The sequence below is a fragment of the Gopherus evgoodei genome, chromosome 7 (genome assembly GCF_007399415.2).
Source record: "Gopherus evgoodei ecotype Sinaloan lineage chromosome 7, rGopEvg1_v1.p, whole genome shotgun sequence".
NCBI lineage: Eukaryota > Metazoa > Chordata > Testudines > Testudinidae > Gopherus > Gopherus evgoodei.
In genome coordinates, this window is record NC_044328.1 from 100,839,643 (window position 1) to 100,855,177 (window position 15,535).

The 15,535-nt window shown below is 51.7% G+C and overlaps 1 protein-coding gene across 4 annotated transcripts in view; it reads left to right on the forward strand.

Annotated features, from left to right (window-relative positions):
• PC (pyruvate carboxylase) overlaps positions 1-15,535 on the forward strand; it is a 239,134-nt gene that overhangs the window by 153,306 nt on the left and 70,293 nt on the right. For all 4 annotated transcript variants that reach the window (XM_030568620.1, XM_030568617.1, XM_030568618.1 and 1 more), the window contains one exon: positions 889-1,051. In XM_030568620.1, the coding sequence (XP_030424480.1) occupies positions 889-1,051 (163 nt within the window). The remainder of the gene's footprint in view (positions 1-888; positions 1,052-15,535) is intronic.

Here is a 15,535-nt window from a genome sequence, read left to right on the forward strand (position 1 = left end):
GTTCCCTGTCTTCTGAGCACTCCCACTCAGGCGTGTTCAGAGTTGGACTGGCTGGGGCCTGCAAGCTGGATTTGGGCCTGGCTTGGGCATCACACAAGCGCAATCACTGGCTAAAATCCCAGCTTGGTGGCCCCGATTCATCAAAGCACATCGAGGGCAACTTTCAAAGGCCTAAATGGGAGTTATTTGCCCTATTGAAAGTCAATAGGATTTAGGCTCCTAACGGCTTTTTAAAAAAGGTCCCATAAGAGCTTGTAGTTAAGTACCTGCTTGAGTAATCCCTTTGTTGTCCAACACAGCATTTAAACACAGGCTTAACTTACCATGCTTGTAGGTAGTATTTCTGTAGCATCCAGAGGCCCTAAGATCATGGGAGAGAGGCATTGTGCTGGGCACCGCACAGAGCCGGGGCCCCGTCATGCTGTGGAATGCACGGGCACGCAGTGAGAGACAGTCCTTCCTCTGAAGAGCAATAGACAAAAGATTGGAGAGGAAACTGAGGCACTGAGCAGCGAGGGGACTGTCCTGCCACTCTGTGCCTCAGTTTCCCCATTAGTATAATAATGGGGGTGCCAATCCTGGCCTGTGTTTGCCAATGACTTTGAAACTGGTGGATAGAAAACCCTGTGTGATCCCAAAAGGCTATAGAATCAATGCACCTGCAGATCCCCAGCTCTGTGGGGACACGAGGAGGAGAGGCTGTGGTGGGTGATGTGGGACATTATGGGGGCTCCACGTGAGGGATCAGGGGTCCTATTTGGGGGTTATTCAGGGACACTTGAGCTCTGTGGAGGAGGCTGGGTTGCTGGGACTGATTCTGGTGGACACTGGCGCTGCTGTAGTCAGTTGAAGGTTAACACAAGCTCTCCTCCTCCTCTCTCTTGGCAGCGTGGACCTGGTGCATGCCCAGATCCACATCGCGGAGGGGAAGAGCCTGGCAGAGTTGAGCCTGCGGCAGGACAGCATACGCATCAATGGCTGTGCCATCCAGTGCCGCGTCACCACTGAGGATCCCTCCCGTGGCTTCCAGCCCGACACCGGCCGCATCGAGGTAGGACACCACCCCGCTCCTGGGCGGGGGCCGACCAGGCTCAGTTTGGCGCCCTGCTGGGGAAGGGCAGAGTGCGGATCTGCTCTTGGTTGGAGAACAGTTTGACTTGACATTGAAAAGCGAAAATGTTCAGCCCAAACCTGGACAATTTGGAAAGAAACAATTTGGCCCCAAACGGGGAGACTTCTGGCTGAAAACTGCTGAAAGTCCAGCATGCTTTCCCCAGAACTGTAATGTTTCCAGCTAGGAACTTCCAAACTCTGGAAGGCGTCTGGCCCCACACTGGTCAATTTTCAGTTTTTAAAGAAAAATCTACAATTCCAAGGCTGGCGGAAACTTTCCATGGGAATTCTCTATATGTGAGAAACCTCATTTTCCTTCCTAAAAAAGCTTTGGGGGAAATATTCTCCCTGAGTGACGGCTGCTGCCAGCAGCATGGGGGTGTATGTGGGAGGAGGAGAAAGTGGGGGAGCTGTGTGTGTGTTAGAGGTGGAAGGAGATGTTGTCCTCTGTACTATGCATGAAACTCAGTCTGGAGACAAATTTTAATCCACTGGCAAGCATGTGTTAAAGTCCACCTCTGTGTCTGATCCATGGAAGCTAGCGATGGGATCTAGTGGTGAGAACCAGTTCTGAGATGGGAGTGGGAGTTAGTGGGTTAGAGGTGGGTGTGGGGGCGTGGCTGAGAGTCAGGATTCCTGGGTTCTATCCCTGGCTGTTGGAGGCTTCAGCATGTGAAGATCAATCTGCTAGTTTCCTTCTTGGCAGTTCGCATTTCCTGGCATTGTGCTAGATTCTCTGGGGCGCTGGCGATAAACAGAAGCACTTGTGTTCCGTCTGCATGACAGGCTGCTCCATTCAAACCCCAGGCGTGGGCGTTCGGCTGTTCAGACTCCCCGTTCCCTTCCTAACGACGCAACAGCTCTTGCCACTCAAACTAACAACTGGGGATCGCTGCAAAAGAGTCTGGCATGGATACGCCCCCACCCGCCACCAGCTGGCAGCAGGAGAGGAGGGACTGTGAGAGCCCCCACCGATGCTGCTCTCTTGACTGGGCTGGGGAGTAGAAAGGCAGGAGGCTAGGATCCTTGCCTGGGCATGATGTCCTGGGAATGATGGGGGTGTCAGTAGGGACATGGTGAGTGCTGGGCATTTGTTTTGTAGGAGTGGCGTAGGCCCTTCCTCCAGTGTTGGATGGGTAGGGCTGTGTGTGTGTTGGTGGGGACCCTTGGAATTTCCTTGGGGGAGGGGTAGCGGGAATAGCTTGGCTCTCTGGGTGTGCACACGCTTTGTCGATCCAAACTGCACAATCACAGGGAGTTCACAGAGTGGCAACTAGAATCATTAGAGACCTAGTAAAACTCCTGCGAGGGAAGATTGACTAGATGGGGTTTGCTCACTGTAGAAAGGAGATGAATTCGAAGGGACGTGTTTAAAGTCTGTATAATAATATTCAGTGTTACAGCAGTTAATGGGAGTAGCTTATTTTGGAGGCAAAACTGATACTCCAAGATTTAAACCAATCTGTGACTGGTGAACAGTAACACAAATAATTAAGTGCCCTGCAGCCAGGTTGCTCATAGATTTTTAAGGCCAGGAGAGACCCGTGGCCATCTTGTCTGACCTCCTGTAGGACACAGACCTGCAAAATTCACCCGGTTCCCCTTGTATTGAGCCCAGTCAGTTGTGTTGGACTAAACCATCTCCCAGAAAGGCACCAGTCTGGAGTTGGAGACACCAAGAGCTGGAGAATATACCCTAGCCCTTGACAGTTTGTTCCAGTGGTTACTCACCTGCACTGTTCTCTGTGACAGTTGGACCAGCCAATAAGTTGGCTGCAATTTTGAAAAGGCTGATGTGCCAAAATCACCACATCTCTGGGGAGCGGCTCAGTTTCAACAAAAGTTTTGCTAGAAACCTGCTGTTTTCCTCTTGTCTCTCCTGGCTTCTTGGTGGCCTGCCTGGCAGGGAGCTTGGAAGCTGGGGCCTAGCAAGCTCCCCAGTATCATGCTTTGTTTCGGAAACACCAGAATGTTCCAGCTGTGGGAATGTCTTGGTATTTCCACAACAAACGATTGTGGACTTGCACTTATGCAATGTTTTGAAGTTTCAGTTTTTGGCCTTGTTCAGGACAAAAAGTTGATGGGAACCCCAGGTTTTTTTTGCCAGCCGCCTATACTGCTTATTCTCTCTCATCTAATTATTATTTGTGTTATGGTAGCACTCCTGTGGTGCTGGGTGCTGTCTGGATCCCGACTGAATTCGGGGCCCCTTTGGGCCAGGCACTGCACAACCACACAATGAGAGACAGTCCCTGCCCTAAAGAGCGGGAGAGAGGAAACTGAGGTACGGAGAGGGGAAGGGACCTGCCAAAGGTCAGTGGCAGAAGTAGGAATAGAACCCAGGAGTCCTGACTCCAAGTCCAGTGCTCTGTCTGCCGCCTCCCTTCATTTTGGTCTCCAAATGAGCTGTCACTCAAGATCCTGCTTAGCAGGAGCTGGAGTGTGTCTAAACCTCCCGCTTTGCTCCTGCAGTTGGATTCATCGTGCGGCGAACATGGCGTTATCTAATTCCAACCCTGCCATGCTTTCAGGGATCCCACTCTGACCAGACGCTGTCTCAGCTACTGCTTTCCATGCCTCATTAGCCAACCTGGTCGGCTGCTCCTCTGGACACACTGCTGCCTCCCACTTTGATTCCAGCTAGCTGCTCTGTGGGCCAGTGGTTTCAATTTCCTGCTTTCAGTGATTCCCAGAGCTTTTCAGATGCAGCCACTTATTAGAACAAGGGGCCCTGTACCATGGAGCCTGACACAGCAGTTGCCTGGTTTATTTATAACTTACCTTAAGTGCTTACCTGGACACCTGTTACCATAATGACTTAGCACCTCACAATCTCAAAGGCACTTACCCTCACCACACTGTGGGAGATAGGGAAGGGTGAATGATCCCTATTTTACAGATGGGGAAACTGAGGCCCAGAGAGGCTGCTGGATGGCTGGTCCAAAATCTCCCAGGGAGTCTATGGCAGAGCAAGGAATTTCATAGTTTAAGGCCAGAAGGGATCTATAGATCACCCAGTCTGACCTCTTGTCTATCTCAGGCTGTTCAATTCCCCCTGTACTGAGCCCCAAGACAGTAGTTAAACCAAAGCATTTCAGCCATCAGGAGACTAATCGGTTGTGAGCCCCAGGCAGGGAACAGGAGAGACCAAATTGTCTCCCAAGGCCCCTGCGCTGAGCCATGCCCAGCTGATCCTGGGAGGTGACCTGCGCTCCATGCTGCAGAGGGAGGTGAAAACCCCCAAGGTCACTGCCAATATGACTTGGGGGAAATTCCTTCCCAGCCCCCAGTCTGATGACCAGCTGGATCCTGAGCATCTGGGCAAGACCCACCCACCAGGCAGCTAGAGAGAGGATTCTGTGGACCTGCTCAGAGCCCGGCCCATGCAACCCAGTGTCCCTCCAGAGGTGGCTGATTCCTGATGCTTCAGAGGAAAGCGAAATCCCTACCCCTACCCCATCCCCAAAATACATCTGGCCAGCTGTGCATGGGTGTGAAAAACTATTTGAACCAAGATCTCCCAAAACACAGGCTAGCACTCCTAACCCAGGGATCGGCAGCCTTTGGTCTGTGGCCCACCAGGCCAGTTTGTTTACTTGCCACATCTGCAGGTTCAGCTGATCACAGCTCCCACTGGCCACGGTTCCCCGCTCCAGGCCAATGGGGGCTGCCGGAAGCTGCGGCCAGCACATTCCTTGGGCTGCACTGCTTTGTGTAGCCCCCATTGGCCTGAGATGGCGAACCGCGGCCAGTGGGAGCCACGACTGGCCAAACCTGCGGACGTGGCAAGTAAACAAACTGGCCCGGCCCGCCAGGGGCTTACCTTGGCACAATCCCTGTCCTAACCACTGGGCAGACCTCACTCTCTCAACTGATTGCCACATACGCTGCATCTGACGAAGTGGGTATTCACCCACGAAAGCTCATGCTCCAAAACGTCTGTTAGTCTATAAGGTGCCACAGGATTCTTTGCTGCTTTCACATACGCTGCAGTGTTTCTTCCATTGTCAGGCCCTCCGCAGATTCACACTGCTTTCCTGCATCAGTTACACCTGGGACACATCCCCACCCCTCTCAGAGCAATCGGCTCGGGCTCTCTGCAGACTCAGGCAGGCATGGCTGCATTGCTTGCACTAAGCACAAGGCACCCATCCATCCACTTGCTTGGCAGCTTGCTGGAATGAAGTCTTTCTGCAGTACCACAGTCCGTGCCAGGATTCATCTAGCTCTGGAATGCCCTTGCATCTCTTCTCTCAGCAGCGTGAGCCACCCACCAGGATGTCGTGACTTCTGCTAATTTAACATCCCCTCCCGCTGCTGCTGGGTGCAAAACGGCATCATCAGCGTGCTCCACGCAGGACTCCTGGGTTCCGTGTCTCACTCTGGGAGGGGAGTGTAGTCTGGGGCGTTAGATCAGAGATGGCTGGGAACCTGGACTCCTAGATTCTGTTCTCTGAAGTCAAGTGATGCGAGGCAGGGAGATGAGAGCTGATCTGAGTGAATTTGGGATGTGATCTAACTGGCTTAGACTCCATGTGGTCTGGGTCTGAGCAGCAACAGGGCGGCTTATCGGCCTGTGCTGTTAAGGTTGGCTGGCTCGGCAAATTAGCCAGCTCTCTGCTTTGACCAGTGTCCTTGGCCCGGAGCGCAGCGCCGCCAGCTTGGTATCTGCCAGCAGTTTCTGTTCCATCTCACACACAGCCGGTTCCAGCTCCAATTGAAAAGCCCTGGGGATTAAGGAGGAGACGCATGCATCTGCAGCTGTCTCTTAATTATTAACTAGGAGGAGAAAATAATATTATAGTAAAGTCTGCAGCCCCCGCCCGCCACGAGCAGGGCCCGGTTGGGCCAGGCACTGCACTGACACAGCGAGGGACTGTACCTGTCCTCCAGATCTTATCTCATGGACAAAGAGTGGGAGGGAAACACAGGTGCTAAATGGGGAGGGACTTGCCCCTGGTCACACAGCTGGTCAGTGACAGATCTGGGAACAGAAGCCAGGAGTCCTCCTGACTTCCAGCCCCCTGCTCTAGCCATGGGACCCTGCTCCCCTCCCCAAGCCAGGAAGAGAATCCAGGATTTTGGCTGAAATCCTCTTTGTTGTAGTCATTAGACTATACTCCCTGCCAGAGCTCTGGTGGGATGTATGGGGGGCCAGGCCTCCTGGTCAGAGCAGGAGGGCTGGTGGCCAGGACTCCTGGATTCCTCTCCAATTGTGGGAGGAGAGTGGGGGTAGGGGTTAGTGCAGGAAGTCCAGATGCAGGTAGTGAGTGTGATTAGACTCTGGGCCCTATCCCAGCCCTTGCCACCCCCACTATGTTCACTCTACCCCCCACCCTTTGCAGCACTCACTCATGACCCCTCCTTCTTGCAGGCTGGGTGATTGAGCTCAGAGGGGGTTGGCTGGGCCCTGGCCGCTGACCTAAGCCACTCTCTGAGGAGGTCTCTGCTGCTCCACACATCAGAGCCCTGGAGAGCCAGACATTAGTGCAGCCTCCCTGGACGTGGCCATGGCTGGCTCAGCAGAATCCCAGATTCTTGATGTGGGAGGCAGCATGGCCCTGTGGATGGGGGCTGGGCTGGGAGCCAGGACTCCTGGGTTCCCTTCTCACCTGTTGAGAGGGTTAGAGCAGGGCTGAGCTGGGATTCAGGACTCCCGGCTCCTTACTTGCTTTGTGCCTATAGAAGCACAAAGTAGAACCACTGTGAGCTCCCTTTGGCTGCAGGGGCAGTTGGGGAGTTGAGCCATCAATCACGTCTGCTTTACTGAGCCGAAATTCTGCCCGGCTTCCCCTTCGCCTCAGTGCTTCACCGCTGCCTTTCTGCACAGAGCCAAGGGGGTCAAGGCGGCTGGGCTGCTGCTTAGCGCCTGCGAGCAGGAGGAAGGAGAGGGTAATTGACACGGCACAGAGTAGCGCTCCGCTCCGTGGTAGCAGGGTGTGGGCTGGGGGTTGGCCAGGCTGATCCGGCCCATACACTGTTTAAGCTGGGATGGAGAGTGTTTTCTAAGTGCTGTGCAGGTTGGGGAGGTCTGTCAGGACTATTCCTGGCAGCTCAAACAGCAGAGACTCCTATCAGGGATTTGATCCCTTCTGTAACCCTAAAAAAATTGGAAGGAGCAGCTGTGCACTTATAAAATCACGGACATATGGGGCTGGAAGGGGCCTGGAGAGGTGATCTAGTCCAGGCCCCTGCACTGAGCCAGAAGCAAGTAAATCTAGACCATCCCTGGCAGGGGTTTGTCCAAGCTGTTCTTAAAAACCTCCAATGACGGGGAGTCCAACCTCCATGGGAAGCCAACTCCAGAGCTTAGTTGCCCTTTGAGTCTGAAAGTTTTTCCTCATATCTGGCCTAAATCTCCTCCCTTGCTGCAGATTGAGCCTATTATGGCTTGTCCTACCTGGAGTGCCTATGGAGAACTGTTGATCCCTGCCCTCTTTGTAGCAGCCCAAAACATACTGGAATACTCTTAGCAGGCTCCTCCTCAATCACTCAGTTGTCTTTTCTCAGGGCTAAACAGCCCCCCCACACACACACCTTTTTTTTTTCTTTTCTTTTCCTTTTCCTCACAGGTCAGGTTTTCTAAACCTTTTCTCATTTTTGTTGCTCTCCTCTGAAGTGTGACACCCAGAACCGGACACAGTACTGAAGCTGAGGCCTCCCCAGTGCTGAGCAGAGCAGGGCAGTTACCGCCCAGGTCTTAGGTATGACACTCCTGTTAATACACCCCAGAATGATATTAGTCTTTTTTGCACCTGCATCACATTGTTGACTCCTATTCAATTTGTGATCCAGTATAGCCTCTGGATCCTTCTCAGCAATACTACTGCCTCACCAGTTATTCCCCATTTTGTTGCTGTGCATTTGATTTTTTTTTCCCCTTCCTAAGTGCAGTGCTTTGCATTTGTCTGTATTGAATTTCATCTTGTTAATTTCAGACCCGATCTCTAATTTGTCAGAGTTGTTTTGAATTCTAAGCCTATCCTCCAAAGCACTTGCAACCCCTCCCAGCTTGGTGTCATCTGAAAACATAAGCCTGCTCTGCACTCCATTATCCAAGTCGTTAATGAAAATATTGAACAGAACCAGGACTGACCCCTGTGGGATCCCACTAGCTTTGCCCTCCCAGTTTGGCAGTGAACCATTGATAACTATTCTTTGAGTAGAGTCTTTCAACCATTTGTGCACCCACCTTATAGTAATTTCACCTATGCTACGTTTCCTTAGTTTGTTTATGAGAATGTCACTTGGGAGTGTGTCAAATGCGTTACTAAAATTAAGATACATTGCGTCTACTGCTTCCACCCCATCCACTGGGCCAGTTACACTGTCAAGAAGGAAATGAGGTTGGTTTGGCATGATTTGTTCTTGACAAATCCATGCTGGCTATTCCTTCTAACCCCATTATCCTCGGGGTACTTACAGATTGATTGTTTAATAATCTGTTCCAGTGTCTTTGCAGGCGTCAAAGTTAAGCTGACTGGTCTATTATTCTTTGTGTTCTCTTTGTTCCCTTTTTTTAAAGTTACATACGATGTTTGTCCTTCCACAGTCCTCTGGGACCTCACCTGTCCTCCAGGAGTTCTTGAAGAGAATTGGCGTCAGCTAGTTTCTTAAGTACCCTTTGATCAGGCCCTGCTGACTTGAATACATCTAATATCTCTAAATATTCTTTAACCCATTCGTTCTCTGCTTTGGTTTGTGTTCTTTCCCCCTTGTTTTTAATATTACTTGAGTTGAGTATCTGCTAAGTAGAGGACCTGCACTTTCCTTCATCTTTCTCTTGGTCCTAATGTATTTAAAGAGCCACTTCTTGTAGCCTTTTATGTCCCTTGCTGGGTATAACTCATGTTGTGCCTTAGCCTTTCTGATTTTTGTCCTTACATGTTTGTGCTGTTCTTTTGTGCTCCTCCTTAGCACTTCCTCCACGTTTCCACTTTCTGTGGAATCCACTGTTTAATTTATATTAAGGTTGTGCCTAGCTCCAATCAGTCTGAGTGGGAAGGCCCCCCTTCATGCCGGGTGCTGCACAGACTAAGGGAGGTAGGCACATGATTTCCACTGTCTCTCCAGAGGAGTCAGGCACTTACTCTGAGCACTTTTGTAAAGGCCATTAGCTGCCTATCTGCATCTTAAGACAGTGCATTACCACCGTGAATGTGGCCCGAAGGCCTGTCTCCTCTTGCATTGATTTAAATGGGAGTTAAGCACCTCAGTGCCTTTTGAGGATCTGGGCTTAAGTGACTTTGAAAATGTTACCCAGCGGCTAGCTCAACTATCCATTTTGGGCTGGAGGCAGGAATGGCTAGGGGAGTTCTCCAGCCCATGATATGCAGGCGCTCACATTGGCATGATCAGCATGGCCTTCAGGCCTATGGATGTAACTATCAGCCATGGGTCTTGCCCTGGTTCACTGCAGACATGCTGGCCCTGCTGTGCTGTAGTTCAGGACGAGAGGAAAAGTGACGCGTGAGACAGCGGGATGTTGGAGACGGGGCTGAGAAGAGCCACCACAATGATCTGAGGGCTGGAAAAAATGCCTTAGCATGAGAGACCCCGTCTGCTCAACTTCTCGTAAAGAAAAGCAAGGGATGATGATGTTTCTCCCCTTCATGGGAGAAGATCCCAGGTTCTTCAGTCTAATGGAGAGAAGCCAAACAAGAACCCTGGTCTGGAAGTTAAAGCCAGACACATTCCAAGGAGAAATCAGGCACAGCATTTTAGCAGTGCTGGTGATTAACCAGCGACGCAAACTCCCAAAAGAAAGGAGTGGGGGTCTTCTCCTCTCCAAGTCTCGAAATCCAACGTGTCTGGAAGATGCTTTAATCAAACACAAGTGACTGGGCTCAATAGAAGAGGACCTGGGTGACGTTCTCTGGCCTGTGCTATCCAGGATGCCAGAGTCCCTTCTGGCCGTAAATCTATGGATCTATGGACTTGACAATCCCAGAATTATGCTTGGAAAGCAGCTGAGCCACTGCAAATAGATGTATTTCAGTTCACATCTGCTCCCTGAGCCTGGAGTGCAGAGCTAGCTAAAGAGCCCGTGCTGGATTTGGCATCTGCTCGGGAATCCTGGTGGCTGCGGCTATGTTGTGCATGCGTGTGATCGTTTTATTAGAGTAAACGCTGCAGATGTACACAGTCTGGCAAGGGCTCCTCCACTCGCAGGCTGAGGCTTTCTCCTTCATGAGGGGGGAGGGGGCTACCTTCAGCACTTAGCAGAGGTGAAGTGAGGCATATTGGGAAAGAGAACTCTCAGTGGTAGGAGGGGTGAGTGGGTGTCTTAGAGGCAGTATGGTGCAGACTACTGGACAGGGACTTGGGAAATCTGCCCACCTCTACTATGTGATGTTGGCACAGCCCTTCTCCCTGTGCCTCAGTTTCCCCATCTGTAAAACTGAGCAAAATGGCATTGCTCTCCTCAGCAAAGCACTTTGGGATTTCTGGCTTTAAAGCACTAAAGATTAAAGGCTAGTCACTAGGAATCCCAGCAGTTTCCTCCATCTAAACCACACATTTGACTGCTGTTCGAGATCCATGCCGGAGCTGCGGCATGGCATTGCTAATCACTAACATTTGAACTCCCAAGCTCACCTCTCCCTCCAGCTGGGTAACTCAGTCATAATCCTGCTTGCCTTGGGCTGTTGAAAAGCTCCAATTTTTCTTTCAGACTTTGCAAGGAAAGGTGCGATGGGGGCGAGGTGTATGTGTGTTGAGGGACTGTTAAACTGATACAGCACAATACCGACAGTGCCAAAGAGCGCTTTGAATGATGTCTCTAAACAGCAGAACAAACTCTTGGCTTGGATGTCTTTTCCGACTGTTACATTCGCAGGCGCTAGTTCCCTAGGCAAGGTAGTAGGATAGGAAGATGCTATGGCATTCAGGCTGCTACTTTAATTTGGTGGGTTTTTTTTCATAGAACCACAGAATTTTATTTTATTTATTTTTAAGACCAGACGAGACCATTCTGCATGTCCAGTCTGCCCTCCTCCTCCTGCACATCTTGCTCATGGTCTCAGGGTCCAGCTGATCACAAGATTGGGAGTCAGGAAGAAATTTCTGCCTGTTGGGACATTAGAAGCTTTTCACCTGCCTCTGCAGCATGGGGCACAGGTCACCTGTAGGGATCACCTCAGCAATTCCCTGCCATGTCAGGGGTCTCAGGAAGTGGGGGGGCCCTCAGGGTTCTGTTCCCTGCCTGGGGCTCACAACAGGTTAGTCTCCTGAGGACTAAGATTTTGAGCTCAATATAAGGGAGTTTAGATCAAATTGAATGCCCTATGTTGCACAGGAGGTTCAGATTAGATGATCTGCTGGTCCCTTCTGGCCTTAAATTCTGTGAATAACACAAGCTAGAGAATTCCCGGCCCCCTGAGCCCTTCCTGCATGCAGCACAGATCTGATGGTCGAGCTAGAATTTTTAGAGAGATGTCCAAATGCCACTGAAAAACACCAAATGATGGAAAATCCACCCTGGCCTTGGGCGAGCTGTTCAATGGTGAGTCTCTCTCCTAGTTCAAAATTGGCACCTTGTTTTTGGTTTGAACTTGTCCAGCTTCTGCTCCCAACTGTTGGGCTGGGTTCTGCCTTTGCAATATTAAGGGGCTGTCTGCTCTCCAGAATCTCCTTCCTTCATTGGTAATGGATCATGATCATGTCACCTCTTAATCTTCTCTTGGATAAACTAAATAAATGTTGTTCCTTAACTCTCGGGTGTCCCCAGCCCTTGGATTGTTCTCATGGCGATATTTCAAAGTGTGCACCACAGAGCTGGGCGCACTGTCCCAGTCACCAGTGCCACATACAGAGGTGACACCATTTCCCTGCTCCTGCGTGGCGCCCCATGCTGATTCACCCCTGTCTCTCATTAGAGCTACGCCCCTGCATTGCCCCAGGAGCTCATGATCAACTGGTTTTCACCAGGATCCTTGAGTCCTTTCTGGAGTCCATGTGTCCCAGGGCACAGCCTGTAAGTCTGGCTGAAGTTCCTTGTCCCTGTATGCGTGACCCTGCCTCTTGAGATATAAAGACCCGGCCTGTTGGAAAATGGAATTTCTGTCCCGTGGAAAATTCTGCGGTTTAAGAAAGTCATATTTCAAAATTTACAGCAGAACAAAAATTCCCCAAGATTTTCATTTTGGAAACATCAAAAGGACCTCATTGAAACATTGTCATCTACAACATTGACTAGAGCATATATGAATATTACATATAACAACATTAATATACTCCATTAGAACACATGAATAGGTTACATTTATATATATTTACATTTTGTAGTATGCATTATATATAACATGTAAATGTTCTATAGCACTAAATATATATAAAAATGCAAACTATTCATGTGTTATTAATATATTCATATGAATGGGAAAAAAATTAAGTCAAAATGAAAAAGCCGAAACAAAATCCTCCATTTTGATTCAACTTAGTTTGAAATGTTTTGACTGAAACTGTTGTAATCACTACGTCACTGGGCCCTGCTTTGACTCAGGTGAAGCACTGATTTCAGGTGGAAACCTGCTCCTTGGAAACCTTTCTCCCACCTTGAATTAAAACATAGGAGCCAGGATCCCAGAGCTGGCTGCGCTGTTGTAATACACGGCTTCGCGATGCCCTCATGCTCAGCAGTGCCGGGAATGTTTTGCTATCAACGTTTTTTTAAGCTGTTTGCCAACTTGAGAAGCTTAAAAAAAAAAAAAACCCGAATCAGTGCAAATTTAATTTCCAGCGATTCATTTTCAAATAACAGATGAGAGGAAGGTCATGCAGCAGAGTGTGAAAATAATTTAACGCAAACAGGCAGCCAGCCCCGCTTGTGCTAAAATAAACAAGAGCTGTAGCACTGTTGGGTTTTCTTCCCCCCACAAGGAAGCTTAGTTGGAAAGCGGCATCTGGGTTCTAAATGATTCCCATTTCTCTTCTGTCAGTTTCACACGTTTGGGTGCAATTCTGCAAGGCGTTCAAGGACGTGCTTAAATCCAGTGCAGCTGGGCCTTGATTCTGCAAACTGCTTGAGCACGTGCATGGCTTCAAGCAGGTGAGCAGTCCTCTGCTGTATTGAAGCCCCTGCTCAACCACTTTACTGCACTGGGATCCGAATTCTGTCAGCAACCCAGATCAGAGAGCGCAGTGGGTCGCAACCTTTTTTCCACAAAGGACCCGTTTGGCAGCTGATGAAATGTCCTGGACCTCTTTCATTTCCAGTACTACCTGCACATGTCCACCAGTGCAGGAATGCCCCTGCCTGCGTGATCTCTCAGTAGGGTAACCAGACAGCAAATGTGAAAAATCGGGACGGAGGTGGGGGGGGGGGGAGTAATAGGAACCTATATAAGAAAAAGACCCAAAAATCGGGACTGTCCCTATAAAATTGGGACATCTGGTCACCCTACCTCTCAGCCGCGGTGTAGATGAGGTCATGCTGGGCAGAGTATGCCATTTGGGGAACAAAATGGCTCCCTCCATGCAGCAAAATGCTGTTCCGGCCCTGGCTCGGAGGACATATCCCTGCATGATTCACAGCGGACCCCCGAGGATCTGGCCTCCCACACTGGGAACCACTGCGACAGAGTAAGGGAGGAATTTATCCTTTCAGCTCTCTAAATCAATTCCATTTTGGTGGTTAAGATGACAGAGGGCTTGTCTACATCAGAAAGTTGCAGCGCTGGTGAGGGAGTTACAGCGCTGCAACTTTGAAGGTGTACACATCTGCAGGGCACCACCAGCGCTGCAACTCCCTGTTTGCAGCGCTGGCCGTACTCCCGTTTTGTCTCGGGTGTAGAAGATCCAGCGCTGGTGATCCAGCGCTGGTAATCCAATGTAGACAGTTACCAGCGCTTTTCTTGACCTCCGTGGAAGGAGGAAGCCTCTGGTAATCAAGCTGGTTTCCTTTCCCGGTTTGCTCTCTCGGTCCCGGAGCCAGCCAGCAAACCGCAGGGAAGGAGACCTGCTTGCTCGGGGTTCCGGGACCGAGAGAGCAAACCGGGAACGCCGCGGTTTGCTCTCTCGGTCCCGGAGCCAGCCAGCAAACCGCAGGGAAGGAGACCTGCTTGCTCGGGGTTCCGGGACCGAGAGAGCAAACCGGGAACGCCGCGGTTTGCTCTCTCGGTCCCGGAACCCCGAGCAAGCAGGTCTCCTTCCCTGCGGTTTGCTGGCTGGCTCCGGGAACGCGAGAGCAAACCGCGGCGTTCCCGGTTTGCTCTCTCGGTCCCGGAACCCCGAGCAAGCACGTCTCCTTCCCTGCGGTTTGCTGGCTGGCTCCGGGAACGCGAGAGCAAACCGCGGCGTTCCCGGTTTGCTCTCTCGGTCCCGGAACCCCGAGCAAGCAGGTCTCCTTCCCTGCGGTTTGCTGGCTGGCTCCGGGACCGAGAGAGCAAACCGCGGCGTTCCCGGTTTGCTCTCTCGGTCCCGGAACCCCGAGCAAGCAGGTCTCCTTCCCTGCGGTTTGCTGGCTGGCTCCGGGACCGAGAGAGCAAACCGCGGCGTTCCCGGTTTGCTCTCTCGGTCCCGGAACCCCGAGCAAGCAGGTCTCCTTCCCTGCGGTTTGCTGGCTGGCTCCGGGAACGCGAGAGCAAACCGCGGCGTTCCCGGTTTGCTCTCTCGGTCCCGGAACCCCGAGCAAGCACGTCTCCTTCCCTGCGGTTTGCTGGCTGGCTCCGGGAACGCGAGAGCAAACCGCGGCGTTCCCGGTTTGCTCTCTCGGTCCCGGAACCCCGAGCAAGCAGGTCTCCTTCCCTGCGGTTTGCTGGCTGGCTCCGGGACCGAGAGAGCAAACCGCGGCGTTCCCGGTTTGCTCTCTCGGTCCCGGAACCCCGAGCAAGCAGGTCTCCTTCCCTGCGGTTTGCTGGCTGGCTCCGGGACCGAGAGAGCAAACCGCGGCGTTCCCGGTTTGCTCTCTCGGTCCCGGAACCCCGAGCAAGCAGGTCTCCTTCCCTGCGGTTTGCTGGCTGGCTCCGGGACCGAGAGAGCAAACCGCGGCGTTCCCGGTTTGCTCTCTCGGTCCCGGAACCCCGAGCAAGCAGGTCTCCTTCCCTGCGGTTTGCTGGCTGGCTCCGGGACCGAGAGAGCAAACCGCGGCGTTCCCGGTTTGCTCTCTCGGTCCCGGAACCCCGAGCAAGCAGGTCTCCTTCCCTGCGGTTTGCTGGCTGGCTCCGGGACCGAGAGAGCAAACCGCGGGGAAGCTGGTTTCCTTTCCCGGTTTGCTCTCTCGTCCCGGAACCCCCCTTGAAGCCGCCCAACAGCGCTGCAGTGTGGCCACATCTAACACCACTTGCAGCGCTGGTTGCTGTAAGTGTGGCCACTCTGCAGCGCTGGCCCTATACAGCTGTACTAATACAGCTGTAACAACCAGCGCTGCAAAATTTTAGATGTAGACATGGCCAGAGTGGGACTCAGCCCACCTGGGTTCTGT